At 38.5% G+C, this 15,783-nt stretch overlaps 1 protein-coding gene across 1 annotated transcript; it reads left to right on the forward strand.

Moving 5' to 3' along the window:
- The first annotated feature begins 9,200 nt into the window (after nt 1-9,200).
- LOC5521670 lies at nt 9,201-14,100 on the forward strand. Its single transcript, XM_048721288.1, has 14 exons — nt 9,201-9,320; nt 9,484-9,544; nt 9,724-10,091; nt 10,282-10,446; nt 10,673-10,786; nt 10,968-11,093; nt 11,337-11,433; nt 11,718-11,936; nt 12,215-12,591; nt 12,716-12,883; nt 13,199-13,309; nt 13,377-13,490; nt 13,742-13,832; nt 14,012-14,100. The coding sequence occupies exons 1-14, from the start codon at nt 9,201-9,203 to the stop codon at nt 14,014-14,016; spliced, it is 2,136 nt and encodes a 711-aa protein (XP_048577245.1). The 3' UTR covers nt 14,017-14,100.
- Nucleotides 14,101-15,783: the final 1,683 nt, after the last annotated feature.

Raw genomic sequence — 15,783 nt, forward strand, 5'->3', positions numbered from 1 at the left:
CCATGTCGATAAGAAAACAGAAACAACAGAAAATAAAAACCGGAAAGATGCTCAATATCTTCAATCCCCAGTATATGTAAGAGGCATTATAGTCTTTTACTCAGTATAGTCATTATTGTCTTTTCCACAGTATAGTTTTTCTTAAGACTTGAGCGTTAGTATATATGTTTAATTCGACTCATTACTTGTCGTTAGTGGGTTGGTGGAGAAAAGGGGGTGGAATTTGATGTTTTATTGCTACTTTGTAATCTTTGTCTTTGTAATATTTAACCGAATATACAGTTTTCTAACATATGGCCCTCGGTTAGTAAGCACTGTCACTGGGGGTGGTCACTGCCAGAGGGTTTATTGCGTCTCCAGTGGTTCTTTTACGTCCCCTCGGTTCAGGTTAATGTAGTGCAGCTTGAAGCGACGCCGGGACCGCCGGTTTAGTATTCTTATCCGAGAAGACTGAAAACACGGGAGAATAACTTCAACTCACTTGTGACACAAATTCGAATCAGGCAGGAACCCTAATTAACGGACTTTTATAACAATTCAAACGCTGTTTTACAGCTCTAGCTTCTCGGTTCGTAATTTATAGAAGAGAAATAGCCTGCGTAGCAAGCGTTTCTGTGGAGTTTCGAGCCAAAAATGTGGCCACACGAAGAATGGGGAGAGAGAGGTTTCCTTCTTCCCCTTCCCCCTCTCCCTTCTTTTTTTTGCGCTCGCCCCATTTTTCGCGCGGCCATATTTCTCGCTCGCTCTTTGTTCCTGCTGAAACTCACTGCGGAAACTCCACCATCTATATTTTGTTTATTATCAAAATAGCATTCTAACAAGCTTTGACCTTGTGAAGAATATATCAAGGATGTAACAGTATTTCAAAGAATTAGATGCCATACTGTAGTTTTCACGTACTGCAACTGATTATTCAGAAGAATGTGTTGAAATTAAACTCCACAAATATACCTCCTGACATGCATTACCTATTGGTGCACCCACCCTTTGCCCTTTTTTTAGAAACTTTGGATCCACCCATACAGGCTACTAAAAAAATGAATGCAATGGAGGCAAATCTTAAATTACTGAAAGTTTCTAATTACAAACCAAACCATGTTCATTGATCTATGTTGGGGGCAGAGAGGAATAAATATACAAATAAACAAAAAGTCAATGGGGAGCAAAAAAAAGGGAGAAATGTGACTCTATTTTAAAAAAATGTTACTCTATTCTAAAACATTTATAACAATAATGCATTAATAACTTGATTGAGCACTTTCCTAGTATTTTTGCCTTTCCCTATTACCTTTAGGATTGATATAAAACTGTTTTCTTTACAAATTTATTAATGAAAAAGCACAAGTTTGTTGTTATCTTTATATAATTTAAGTACTTTGATCTAATAAAAACCTCTTCCCTTTATAGAACTTGTATCAATGCTACATTCTGACCAGCTTTGCCCTTGCAAAGAAACAAATAATGAATAAAACAGCATTCCAAAGATATAATGATATAGTTATACATTTCAGGTGCCATATGGAAGTTTTGTCTATCACATACTGGAAATACTCCATCACCAAGGATATGACAGTCATGCATTACATATTGGTGCACCCACCCTTTAGCATGGTGGCCTGCTGTTTGATAGAAACCCTGGATCCACACATGCTAATGCTGCTCCAAAATTAAATGCAATGGAGAAGAACAAATTTACTTGGGAAGCAAATTCTAAAAAAAATCCTTGATATTAATGAACGTAGTGCTAAATGAAAATGTCTTATTTCAAACATAACCTATTTAAATTTATTTAGGGTGCAGAGGGGAAACAGCAAATATTATTAATTGCGTACAAAAATAGTGAACAGAGATGAAAAAAAAGAAAGAAATGGGACAATATCTATGATAAAAAAAATTAACAGTAATGCAACAACACTCTCCTAACATTTCCCCTTTTCCTCATTATCTTTAGGTTGATAGAAAAAGTTTTCTTTACAGATTTATCATTGAGAGCAAGTATCTTGCTCTAAAAAACCTATTACACTTATACTGTCGTATAAAAGTAAGAAATCCCCTACTATATTATCTTAATATTTGCCTATTATTATGCCTTCCAGCCTTTAGAATCAATCATGGCCCTCAGGTAGTCCTTGGTTTTACCTAAATAAAAGTGAAAACAATTAATTATTTTTTTCTTTCAAAACAATATTTTCATCATGCCATTTATAACCTTACTAATTTTCCACAACTATTTGAATAAAAATAAATAAACACATTAGAAAGTATGCAAGATGCAGACAATATAAAAGCAAAAACAATATAGGTAATAAAGGTTGCATTTAGTTTTTTTTTTTTATTCGAAGAGAAAATTCTTCTGTAATTAAATGATTAAATGATAATTAAATGTAATAAAATGTAATTAAAGTTATGATAATGTTGAAAAAATGTTGCTGTATCTTTGAAAAGACTGAATACACAGAATATAAAAACAAGAAAGGTCTTCTTTAGCAATATATGACAGGATGATATTTGTCAGCCTTCATTAAATATCTCAACACAGTCAATAAAGTATAGAGAGAACGAAGAATATCAAAGGATGTTGTTATGCTCAACATGTTTGATCACGACCACGAATTCTCAAAGCAAACTCTAGAAACAAATGTATAAATCAAACAAGCTAAGTGGCATTGATACAGTAACTAGACTACTACGTATTTCTGTCGTTAAATTCTTACTTACCGTGAGGAATTTACGCCTGAATCTACTTAAAGACTTTGTAAGTATTTACGCATTTACATCAAAACAAGGATATATGACTTTGATATGGCATCTTGACGTCAAACTAAAGCTGGTACGGTGTTTTAGTCTGAGCGATTGGTTATAGGAAAAAAAACGTACAAACAAGCATTATAAAAGCACAACAATAAAAGAAAAATAACTTTCATATTCTCAATACAAATCGTCGTCTAAAACTCACCTTGGCAGTTTTTTTTTCGCTTTCTGTTGTGGTTGTGTTGTTCGCTTTTGTTGTAAACTGTGAAGTTGTCGAATTTCTGCTAGCAAGGAACTCGTCGACACAAGCGAATGATTTTTATAGCTGAAAACAGACATCAAGGCCCTTTCTTCTCAGGGTCTCCTTACATAAATATAGAAGTGGATGAATATACAATGGTAGTGTAGACCTCCATAGTCCTCCTCTATGGGCCTCTTTTTAGCTGTTGCGACGGGCGGGATTCACGAACACTCGGGTAGATTTTACTATCGACTCGGACTTCAGACAAACGGTTCCTAAAAGACTTCAGTCCATTTGAATCCGCATACTTTCTCATTAAATACTGCCTTTTTTCTGTGAACATACGAGTTTTGAACTTGAACTCATAAAAGCGTAAGACCGAGAGGGGCCTGAGAGTTGCGCGGTTGGATTACTGGCTGGCTGGCTGATTTGTGACACCACAGGGTAACCGCGCGATGACCACAAAACCAAGTCGCATAGCTTACCATCATATTTCTATACCTATGGAGCTCCGCCTGAGGCCGCGCTGGCTCCGCTACAAGTTAAGAAATAAATAGAATCATTTAATGCGGTATTGTCACCAGTTTACTTTTGAAAGGCCGACGGAAACCTCAACCGACAAGAGACAAAATAACCTAATAGAATCCACGATATTCAACAGGCCATCACCTCTAAATTATCTGGCAAATCCTCAAAGAAACTTCCAATAGACACACTGCTTTTACAATTTTTATTTTTATTTTACGTTAAAAATCTTCGGAGATTGTTACGTAATCGATTCGAAGTAAATTGGTTACATTGCCTTGTCTCTCCTACTCTTCGACACAATAGAAAAAGGGAGCGTCCTTCGTAGGCGTCTCGAGTGTTTTGGGCCTTTTATTGGGAAAAAGGGCTTTTATAGATTTCGAACTTCCTGTGGCGTGATCAAGAAAAAGCGGGGGCATATGGGAGGGAGGAATAGGAGAGACCGTGACGCCTGCCAAAACCCGAACACAGTTGGGGAGCCTCGGGAGCCTCTTGAAGCTTGCAAATAATAGCGGAGCTCCCACGCGGCGAGAAAAAGTGGTATATAAAACAAATATGGTAACAAATATTGGTAACACATCGACTCGAGTTTTCGTGACGTCCGTCCGTCCGTCCCTTAAAAGCATCGTATGAAAACCAAACTTGGCAGGTGTCATGTTTGTGTCAAGGGAAGTGCAAAACTGTGGTCACGTGATTGTTGACGTCATCGATGACGTCACTAGAAGCAAAAAATATGCTGACGTCATCAAAATAAAAAAAAAATTAATATCTCACGAAGGAAACATCATATGGAACCCAAACTCGGTAGGTGTCAGGGGGGTAGGTGTCAAGGGGGATGCAACAATATGGTCACGTGTTGTGTGACGTCATCGATGACGTCAAGCAAAAAAACGTGATTAAAAGCAAAAACATACATATCTCTTGAAAGAAACACTGTTTCACAACCAAACTTGATAGGTGTCATGTTGGTGTCAAGGGGGTCCTCCAATATGGTCACGTGATTGTGACGTCATCAATGACGCCACAAGAAGCAAAATATGCTGACGTAATCAAAATAAAAACATTCATATCTCGTGAAAGAAACATTGTATAACAACCATACTTGGTAGGTGTCATGTACGTGTCAAGGGCAGTGCCAAGATATGGTCACGTGGTGCGTGACGTCACCGATAACGTCACTTTAGGAAAAACTATCCCAATGTCATATTTATATTCATATCTTCTAAACGGAACATCATATGGCAACCAAACTTGGTAGGTGTCATGTAGGTGTCAAGGGGGGTGCAACAATAAGGTCACGTGTTGTGTGACGTCATCGATGACCTCACTTGAAGAAAAAACGTGATTAAAAGCAAAATCGTTTATATTTCTTGAAAGAAACATTGTTTCACAACCAAACTTGGCAGGTGTCATGTTTGTGTCAAGGAGGGTGCACCAATGTAGTCACGTGATTGTGACGTCATCAATGACGTCACTAGAAAAAAGAAACTGACGTCATCAAATAAAAAATATTTATATTTCATTAAAAAAACATCGCGTGTCAACAAAACTCGGTAGATGTGATGTATGTACAAGTGGGGTGCAATGTGACGTCATCGTTGGCGTCAATAAATTAAAACTACCCTGACGCCGAAACATCGTATGACAACTAAACTTGTTATGAGTTATGTAGATGTGGGGGGAAGGGGGTATAACAATTTGGTCGTGTGATCTGTGAAATCGTTGAAGTCGTCAAAAACAGAAATAATAACAATATTTAATATTTTTTTTAATTAGCGAAAAAAAGCAAATATTTGGTCGTTTTTAGCTCCGCTATTAGGCAATGCCTAGATCTATATATTATTGGGGAATATACCCCAAGGGTATATTATTGAAAAGATGGCGTCTGGAGAATCAAATGCAAAGAGCAAGCGCTACGTAAAATCCAAAATTCCAATCCAATGAAGAGAGTATACACTCTTTTGTTATAAGAACGTCTCCTTTCAGTTAAGGCGTTCTTATTCTTGGAGCATTTAAAGGCTGAAAATGTTCTTAACGATGTTCTTAAATTCTAGTGCTGATATAATGTAGTACCAAATGAATTATGAACAGGAGAATAACACAAATGATCAATAGCAATAAAATATTTAATTTAACACTACATTTTAGAACACATAAGACTAAAAAAACAACATGTTGCTGCTATCTGAGCCTCGACATGTTATTTGCATGTTCTTAAAATCTAGTAAAATCTCAGCCTGGACATTCTTATAAAGAATGTTCTTATAAAAAAAGTGTTAAGGCTTTTAGCAAGCGTGAAGGCCCAGAGAGTGAGCATAGAAGCAAAGGAGGCTGAAGTTTTACGGTATCATCATCGGCTTCTTCACCGAGAGCCTTTTCGCGAAAGTTTCTTGACTAGGTTACCTTGTTAAACTTTGGAGGATAACCCTAGGTAATCCATCTTCTTAATCGACTATATAATTCCAGGAAGAGTCGTTATTCGAGCACGTAAAGCCGCTTTCATGACCGAGATTTGCGGATAAACTTGCTTTCACAGATCATAATTAAAGATTATGTGTAAAGGGCGTCGAGGTCATAGGCGCGAGAACGAGGCGGAACAAGGTCTTTTACTTCTCTCCCGCCCACTCCTCCCTCCGCTGCCTCTCAAACTAGTAAAGTATTATTTGGCAACTAAACATCGATACAATTTCTTCCATGATATAATATATATATATTTAGGCACTGCCTACAAGCGGAGCCTTTTGTGTTGACTGATCGAGGTATTTTTTGGGGATCTAGGATCCTGCTCTCTCCTGAGATTTATTTATTGTACGAACCAGATGGATCCAGGCCTTATTCAATAATTTAAATTATGCAGTACATCAAATTTAACAAACACAATTCTTGATGTGAATATGGCTGTCAAGAGTCTAATGGTAAATTCTTATGTCCCATCATAGAAGTTTCATTATGAATATTTTTTTTAATCAAAACAATACTCCGACAAGCTTTGCCCTTGTTCAGAATATGTCATGGATGTAACAGCATTCCAGATTCGAAATGATATATTTAGACTGTTTAGATGCCATACTCTAATTTTTATGAATTGATTTAGTGGCGATTCTCTTCTTCATTGGACCAAATATTCAGAAAAATGTCTGTAAATTAAAATCCAAAAATAAATCTCCTTTCATGCATTACATATTGGTGCACCCACCATTTACCATATAGTGGCCTTGTTGTTGGTGGCCTACTCCAAAATGAATGCAATGAAGAAAAAACAGATTGATTTTGGAAGCAAATCCTAAAAAACATCTAAGGCATCACTGACAGTGCTAAAATGCTAACTTCTAATTTCAAACCAAACCCTTTCATTGATCTATGTTTGGGGTAGAGAGGAAGCAAAGAATACCAATTGACTAAAAAATAGTCGACGGGGGAGGAGATATAAAGGGAATTGACTCAACTTGAAAGGTTTGTTGAAACAAATATAACAGTAATGAAAATAATTTGATTGAGCATTTCTTGACATTTCCCCTTTCCCATTATCTTAACCCTATCATCACCACAGGCCTCTAAAGAGGCCATGTCTATGCTATCCAAGCTATGTGAACAGAATTCAATTATTGAAAAAGAACAAGGTTGTTGATATTGTTATAAAGTTTAAGTATCTTGCCCCCAAAAACCCTTCCCCTTAATAAAAGTTCCATAAATAAACATTTGTAAACCTACATTCTGACAAGCTTTGTCTTTGCAAAGAACAAGATTTCAAAGATAGAATATAGACACAATTTTAGATAAGATGCAATACTGAAGTTTTAATGTACCATTTTTAATGGTGATTTCCCATCCCCATGGAAATTAATATCTACAAATATACATCCAGTAACGCATTATATTTTGGTGTTTTTAGAAACCCTGGATCCAACCATTCCAATGAAATAAATCTAAACCTCTAAAATAAATGTAATGGGAAAGAGACTTGGAAAGGAAATCCTAAAAAGAAGATATAAGTGAAAGTACTAAATGGAAATTTCTAATTTAAAAATCAAATTGGTTTATTAATCCATTTTTGGTGTAGAGGGGAAAAAGAAAAGAGCACCAATTGCATAAAAATAGTCAACAGGGAAAAGGAAGAAATATGACTCTTTTTTAAATGTTTGAAAATAAAATAAAATATCAATAATGTGATAATTATATTCAGTACTTTCCTAAAATATCCCCTTTCCCATTATCTTTAGGTTGATAGAAAAGTGTTTTCTTTACAGATTTATTATTTAAAAAGCAAAAGTTTGTTTTTAGTTTACTATAAGTATCTTGTTCTATAAAAAACCTATTGAGTTTGTACTGCTGAATCACATAGTAATGCCCTAGTCATTTGAGCCCCCTCCCTTATGGTCCTGGGGAAGTCAGGGGTAATGTGGGATTTTATATTACTTTTTAACCAGAATATATCAAGAGGGGTTGTGGTATTGGCAGTTTTTTACTCTTAACTTGGAAACAGGCTTCTATTAACGTCTAATCCCCCACCCTTTCCTGGGACCATGTGTGTGGGGGTATCAAATGACTAGTGAATAAGAACTCCCTACTGTTATCTTTCAAGACATGGTTTTCAATTCTAATGTCTTCCAGTCTTTAGCATTCATCTTGGCCCTCAGGTAGTCAATGGTTCATAAAAGAGTGCCATTTCTTTCAAAACAATATTTTCATCAAGACATCTATAATCTGACTAATTTCCACAACTATTTGAAAAATATAAACGCATGAGAAAAATAAACACATGAGATGCAAGATGCATACAATAACAACAATACATATTGGCAATAGGGGTTGATTTTTTTTATACTTGGTAAGGAAAATTTCTCTTGTAAGTTTTAAAGTTGCTGTATCTTCTAAGGATATGTATCTTCTTAGGGCTAAGAGCACAGGATATAAATACAAATAAGGGTTTTCTTTAGCAGTATATGACAAATGCAACACGATATTGGTTAGCCTTTATGAAATATTTCAAAACAATCAAGAACAAAGATAGAACAAAGAATGTCAAAACAAAAGGAGTTATACTCAAACAATTTGATTACTAAGTTAAGTACTCGCATTCTCAAAGCTAACAAAAAGGACAACAAAAAGCCCAATAACTGTCATATCCTTAAGACAATACAAAGCGTCGTCCGAAACTCACCTTGCATTATTTTTGTCGCTTTCTTGTGGTTGTGTCCGCTTTTAAATTTACTAGCTAAAACCAGACATATCCTTACATAAATCTTGGCGTGAATGAATGTTAGTAGATCTCCTCTAGTTGACTTTATTTTTAAGTCACAAAATTTGAGGCAAAAAGAAATAATGGCAAGAACTTTTTCCCTTGCTCCGTGCTTGTATTTAGCCGCCATTACGGGGCCGAGTGGGGCCTGGGAGTTGCTCGGCTAACATGACTGGCGAGTGAGACCAAAGGGTACCCGCGCAATGACCACAAAACCAAGTCTCATAGTTATACCATATTTCTATACCTATGGAGCTCCGCTATAAAGCTTTAGTCATCATTACCCGCTGATATTTTAGACAAAATTACAACTATCGTTTAGTAAATGAGTTACAGTTGCCAATTCATTGCGATGTGTCATTGATTGACAGGTCTGTTCACAGATGGTGATTGCAATGCTATTGGTACAATGATGTCTATTCACCATGTCAATAGCGAGTAATAATGTTATCCGGGGAGCCACGGGATTTCGCAAGTGTAAAGATCGCTGTGACCAAAGAGTATAAAAAGGCACATGAGACAGCAAATGTTACCTTTTCCGGCGAGCACTCACCGTTGATTCAGGTAAGAAATCATCAACTATAAAATGCGGTGGCTTAGAGCTATTGAATGATCGTCGTATAATTGCTTTCTAGTGGTTTCCAGCTATCGATTGATCGTCGTATATTGCTTTCTAGTGGTTTGAGCTATCGAGTGATCATTGTATACTTGCTTTCTAATTCCGCAGGTTTCTTCCAAGATGAAGGTTTTTCTCACCTTGTTGCTTGGCGCAAGCTTGGCCTCCCTCGGTACGTGTGCAATCATAAAAAAACCAACAATACTAAGGTAGAACAATAAAATTTCAAGCAAGGACAAAGGCACAAACCTATCCGATTCTGAGTATTCAATTATTCAGATTGGCAATCGTTCCAGAGCAGCAATGTTTTTACCCAAATAAGCGCTAATCATGGTGTGTGTTCTCTCCCAGGTCAAGGAATGTTGTTTGGGAGGGGCACGTTCCTCGTCAGCTCGCCCAGTGACTTCCTGTGTAAAACCATTCCGTTCTCGACTCCATTTGCGACGGATAGCGTGCACGTGCAAATCACTCTTCACATGGACGAACAATCGGGACCAACTTACGAAGCAGCGGTTAACTGGGTAGAGCAAGTCTGCCGAGAGGGATTCACCACTTGCGTGTCCGCATCCGGTCCGATTTCTGGCAACCGGACAGTCACGGTCCAGTGGCTTGCATATACGAGTATCCCGGACAATAAAGGACTGCATTCGACTGTGTCCATCGATAGATGGACTGCTGGCACCAAATGCACAGCTGTTGACTTTGTAGCTATGAGTAAGGTATGATAACTGAAATTATTCGAGTAGGAGAGTGCGCATTGAATTAACCAGCCCTTCCACCTTTTTCACCTTCAAATGAGCAGAATTTTTAATATGTCCTATTTTCTTTCCGCTTTTAAAAAGAAATGCTCGTAGGGAAACGAAAAGTTACTTAAACGTTACCTATATTTATAATCCTCTTATCTTGCAGTCCTTCCCGTCCGCACCGTATGTTTTCGTCACTGCTGTTCACGACTCCCAGCAAAAGAAACACGATAGCGCCATTGTCTGGGCCGAGGATGTCACTTCATTCGGCTTCCAAATTTGTCTTCGTGAGTTGAAAAACTACGACGGAGTACATGAATTTGTGAAAGCAGTAAGTTCAATGGAGAATCTGAGTAAGAAACCAAACAATCCCGTAAGGATCTTTGTATTCAGATGGTGGCCAAATAACGCGCTATAGGTTGAGCGAATGTACGTTGTGATACCTGTCTCTTTTTGTTAAGAGGTGATTGATAGGGGAGAGTAGGTCCAAGTTAGCAGAATGAATTAGCAATCTCGCTTTTTTTATCGAATTGTCATATTGGTATGTTTCTGTTAAGGCGTGGCTTGCCCTAGAGGAAGTCCCCACCGGATGGGACATCCCGTACGAGAGCGTAGTCACTCTACCAAACCTGAGTCCACCAAAATCTACTGAGCACTACAGTTACTGCCAAGTAAGAACAAAACTACGACAGCGAAACCCATGAGATATTTTTTTCTTTCTATTTTGCGGTGTCTTCAACAGTAATTAATAAGAGGACATTTAACTTTGTTCCGCAAATTTTCAAGCTAAGTTTCTTGGAAAACGCTAAGAGCATCTAAATTTAAAAAATGCTATCGTGTCTCGATTTACAGACGGTGAGCTTTGCCAAGCCGTTCTATCAGAAACCCGTGATGATCACAACTTCAAAGCATTACAGTGACCCCTCTGATCCGAAAGCCATCAACCCGAAAAATAACGCCATCACAGAATGGGTCGAGGTAGGACACTCATTCAAGTGTACATATAGATTTTCTTCTAAGTTAGTTTGTTTGAGAAAGATGCAATAGCTTTTATACGTATATTATAAAGAAATATCTATCGATCTCGACGGACACTAATTTCGGACCCAATGTTTTGAGTTTCCCACAGTAAGATTTAAAAAGGAGCCATTTATTACAAATAACAATATTGCAATCTTCTTTACGTAATATTTATCCCGTTATTCATTAACGTTCCATAAGGACATTACCGTAAACAACTTCAAGGTCTGCATGAAAGATATTCAGCCATATGGAGGCCACCACGACCCCGTCTCGATCAGCTATCTAGCTGTAGGCTGTGAGTATATATTCCAAAGCGCTCCCGAGTATTCGTAAACCTTAAACCGACGTGGAAAATCTTTTGGTCACATTTGTATCACACTTAATTTCCTTTCTTTATTATCAACTTTCTTTTGGAATGATGGATTATCGAGCATATCCGACAATATTATTATTATAAGCACGTAGGAAATGGGACGACTCTTTTGGATACTAGCTTTACGTCGGGCAGGGAGGTTCTATTGGTCTACTAATAACATTGTTATTAAAGACTTTAGTTCGCTGACGGATACTCATTTTCAGACCTGAATCCTTGTGAAAACATGCAATGCACCCACTACGCCACGTGTAAGGCTTATGGACCAAAGGACGCGCGCTGTGAATGCGCTGAATCCTGTCCTACCTACGACGATGAGCGGTGCGGTAGCGATGGCGTCACTTACAAAAACGATTGCTTGTACAAAAAGTACATTTGCGAGACTCGTTTGAATGTGACTATTGTGCACCTTGGGGCTTGTCAACGTGAGTATCCAACTGACTTAGTAATTGTACGTCTATATTTTAGACAAGTAGGAGCCAACGCTTTAATTCATTCATATTACCAATTCTAAAGTCTGGATGAAACCTTCAAGAAATCTTGTTCTAAACTTCTCCACGTCTTTCACATATAGAAATGGAATCTAATCCTCCTGGATAAATAGATACTATTCAGAACCTAACAAAACCCTCTGTCTCTTCTAACAATAATAATATTCCCACCCCCACCCTCTTGATGTCTCAAGTACCTATTTCGTCCCCAGACTTCATCCTGCACCGTGGCCGAGTCACCCTGGATCTCAGCACTTCAGACGTCAAATGCGGGCTTGTCACTTTCTCCCCGCAGAACTTTGCGAAAGACCGATTAGTGTACGTGCAAGCTTCTATCAATTACTACAACACCCCAGACCAGACTTTCGTCCACGACGCCGCCGTAACCTGGGCAGAGAACATAAACATTTACAATTTCACCTTGTGCGGTCTAAAGGCCGGCCGCAATGACCGCGCGACCCCGGACAACGGCGCGACATACGTGGATTACATTGCTTACCAGGGGACCCCTGTGGGTGCTGTGGTGGGAGAAATTACTTTGGCTGAATGGTGGCAAGAGACCAAGTGTCAAGACGTTCCTCTACCAAGCGTAAGCTACTCTGTTGGATACTATCCTTTACTTATATCCTTACCATCAAAGCAACTTCTACGCCTCCATACTGTATATTGTCAACAAAACAACACGTAGGTTAATGATAGTTCTTCTATTGCAGGACAAGTTCTCAACAACCCCTACTGTGCTTGTGACGTCAGAGCACATGGTAGTCGGCCAGAAGCATGACGCTGCCACCATCTGGGTGGAGAACCCGTCCAATACATCCATTACAGTCTGCCTCCGAGAAATGCAAAACTTCGATGGACTTCACAAAGACATCAACGTCGTACGAAGAACCGTTTTTACTTCGACGCAAAATGTCTTTAAAAAATGTCTTTGCCCCTTTTGTGCTTGCTTCGACTCTTTTTTTTCCCACTGGTTTATAGAAAGAAACAGTCGACACGAATAATTTTCGAAGAGAAAAGATCATGAACGAAGAAAAATGCGTCTGTCCCTCTATACCTTCCTCAAATTCGCCTGACCTCCCTGGTACAATTTTCCTTCCCCACGGGAAATCCTATTGACTGGTCTGACCACACCATTTCAACACTTTTACCCCATCGGAACGTCTTTACTAACTGGTTTCTTTCTTTTTGTCAAGAACTGGATAGCTGCATCTTCACTACCCGCAGAGATGAATAGCGAGCTGAAAACGCTGTTTTTCCCGAATACGAACCTTCCCTTACCAGCCGATAACTTTGCGTACTGCCAGGTAAGGTCGCCTAACGATTATCTCTCTTGAATCTTGAATCTCCAAATCTGCGCATATTTTCTTGTAGGATGTCGCGCTGTCAAACTACACCAGTGTCCCCAATGTCATCGTTTCGGCCGTCCATAAGCAGTCGTTTGGATCGACCCTTCCGGAATACAACAGCATTTCAGTATGGGTGGAGGTATGTGTCATTGTGTGATAATCCAGGGGGGAGCACTGAACCGAAGGTGTGTGTCTGGAAGGGGGGGGATTGAGGATTCGGTGACATTTTTATAAAACGTGTGGAGGTATAATGTTTAAGACTATTTCTCCTAAAATCTACATTGGAGAGAAGGACCCTGCTCACTCGGTGTACTCTGCTTCCACAATTTATTTTTCTCCAAGAATGCTCCATAAAGATAGTTCGCAACATGTTTCCTTTTTTTTTCTCAGTACATCACAATTTCCAAGTTTCGTGTCTGCATCAAGGAATTACACACACCCAATGGCTACGATTCGGTATTCGTATCAGCTATTGTGATGGGTATGTATTGATTTGTCTCGAGTCACGTGGTGCCAAGCCTCACCGAAAGATAAGAAATATCAGAAATATTGAGAAGGTTTTTTACACCTTAAACGGACGATGCTCATAAAGCATGCAAATAAATATTTGTATTTTTTACCTAGACAGCAGCCTTCTGACAATTTCAATTTTTTTTTCAGCTTGAAAGTCCGCAACACAGATATCTAATCATATATTAGAGATTATTATATTGTAAAATTTATAGTGAAATAAATTGTATTTGCGAATACATCGATTCTTGTCTTAAAAGGGTTTGGTTTGAGTAACATAGCTGTGAAAAGGAAGGAGAAGACGTCTTCTCGCTCTTATGTCTACTCTACTATGTCTGCCTTGATCCTCCTCGTTCTCGCGCCTGTGATCTAGACGCCATGGGTTTCCGAGTGGGGCTTCGTGAGTCGTGTGGTCACCTTAGGGGGGGAGGGTTATATGTTACCAGATCGCTTGTTATACAAGATATGCAGTAAACAAGTAGTTGTCAACAAATATTCACGGATACACTTTGTGTGTGTCCTGGACCCTCGGAAAATATCGTGTTAAATTTACTCTTGCGCTTTGAGAATCTACCAAAACCAGGCACGGTGAAGTAAATAATTTTAGTAGCATTGAGATGTGAAAATTCGTTCTGTACTAGACTGATTTCATGCTGAAACGTTTGGATGACAGTTTCCCTTATAAGCCATAGACATCTCAACCCAGCTCCATACCAGCCCATAGACACGTCGATTTGCCAAATTCAAAGTGTCGTCATTAACCGACAAGCCTCGAAGGCAATAGAAGCCAGAGGACGAGACTAGACTGTTACGACTACAGTCAATTGAAGGTTGTCGTCAAACCGGCTTTGCGACTACACGACAACCTTTTGTCAATTGACTGTATATGGAAACCCGGCTTAAGCATGGACGACGACGAGGTCTGGGTCAAGAAGATCGAATAAAAATTATAGTCAAAGACAGAAAGAAATAAACTAAGGACATTATTTTTACAGAGAAGCTAATGTAGTTAACAGTAGCAAACGTCCGTGTCCTCAATTGACCGTGAAAATTGAAGTTTTCACTCAGTGGTTTGGTTAAATTTATGAACGCACGAAGAACTCATTTTCACGAGCTGCCATTAAATTCTGAATCAAATTCCATTGCTTACTGCGATCTTCGTCCACGTTGTCGTCGTTAGAAACATAACTGGAAGAACTGACAGCCTGAGAGTTCAAAATAGCAATTGAGAGTCTGAAATTTTAGGAGGTTTATATTCGATTGAATTGTACTTATCTTGTAAAGAGTCAACTGATATGTTCCTCTTTGGTCACCTAAAGAAATCGATTTACATAAAAAAAAAATTTAAAACTAAACTGTAGTTTAGTCAAATAGGCTTATGGATGCAAATCAAACCCAGAACAGATATTTAATGGCTTAAAAGCACGAAAATTGGTGGGAAGGAACAGCGGCGTAGCCAGGGGTGGGCCCAGGGCACCCCCTTCTAGCGAGCCAAAAATACAGTAAATGTATGAGACATTATCTAAAATACAGGAGAAAATGCCTTGAAAGGGCCTTTTGGGCCCCCTTCTGTTAAAAATCCTGGCTACGCCGCTGAGGAATAATATCGAATTCCGGTCAAATCCATAAACACTCGATGGATCTCGCTACCCGAGAAGATAGCTAATCGTATATTGCCAAACCATCGGAACCCATGCCAGAAATTCCTGTTGCATGCTATGCGTATATCCTTGGTACGACATAGGTATTCCGTTTCAAAATAGGTACCGCCTGAGATTAGATAGTGTGGTTTTTGAGCAGTGCATATTATGCAGTCATTGAGTTTTATTTTTTACCCACGTTGATAAACTACCAATAATAACAGCATTAAAACAAAAACATGTTAACGAAACAAATAAATAACTTTTATCTGACTATTACTT

The sequence above is a fragment of the Nematostella vectensis genome, chromosome 2 (assembly GCF_932526225.1).
Source record: "Nematostella vectensis chromosome 2, jaNemVect1.1, whole genome shotgun sequence".
Lineage (NCBI taxonomy): Eukaryota > Metazoa > Cnidaria > Anthozoa > Actiniaria > Edwardsiidae > Nematostella > Nematostella vectensis.

Coding starts and splice junctions, on each gene's coding strand:
- LOC5521670 (XM_048721288.1), top strand. CDS start 9,201: ATGTTATCCGGGGAGCCACGGGATTTCGCAAGTGTAAAGATCGCTGTG. Junction 9,545..9,723: donor CGCAAGCTTGGCCTCCCTCG/GTACGTGTGCAA, acceptor GTTCTCTCCCAG/GTCAAGGAATGTTGTTTGGG. Junction 10,447..10,672: donor TACATGAATTTGTGAAAGCA/GTAAGTTCAATG, acceptor GTTTCTGTTAAG/GCGTGGCTTGCCCTAGAGGA.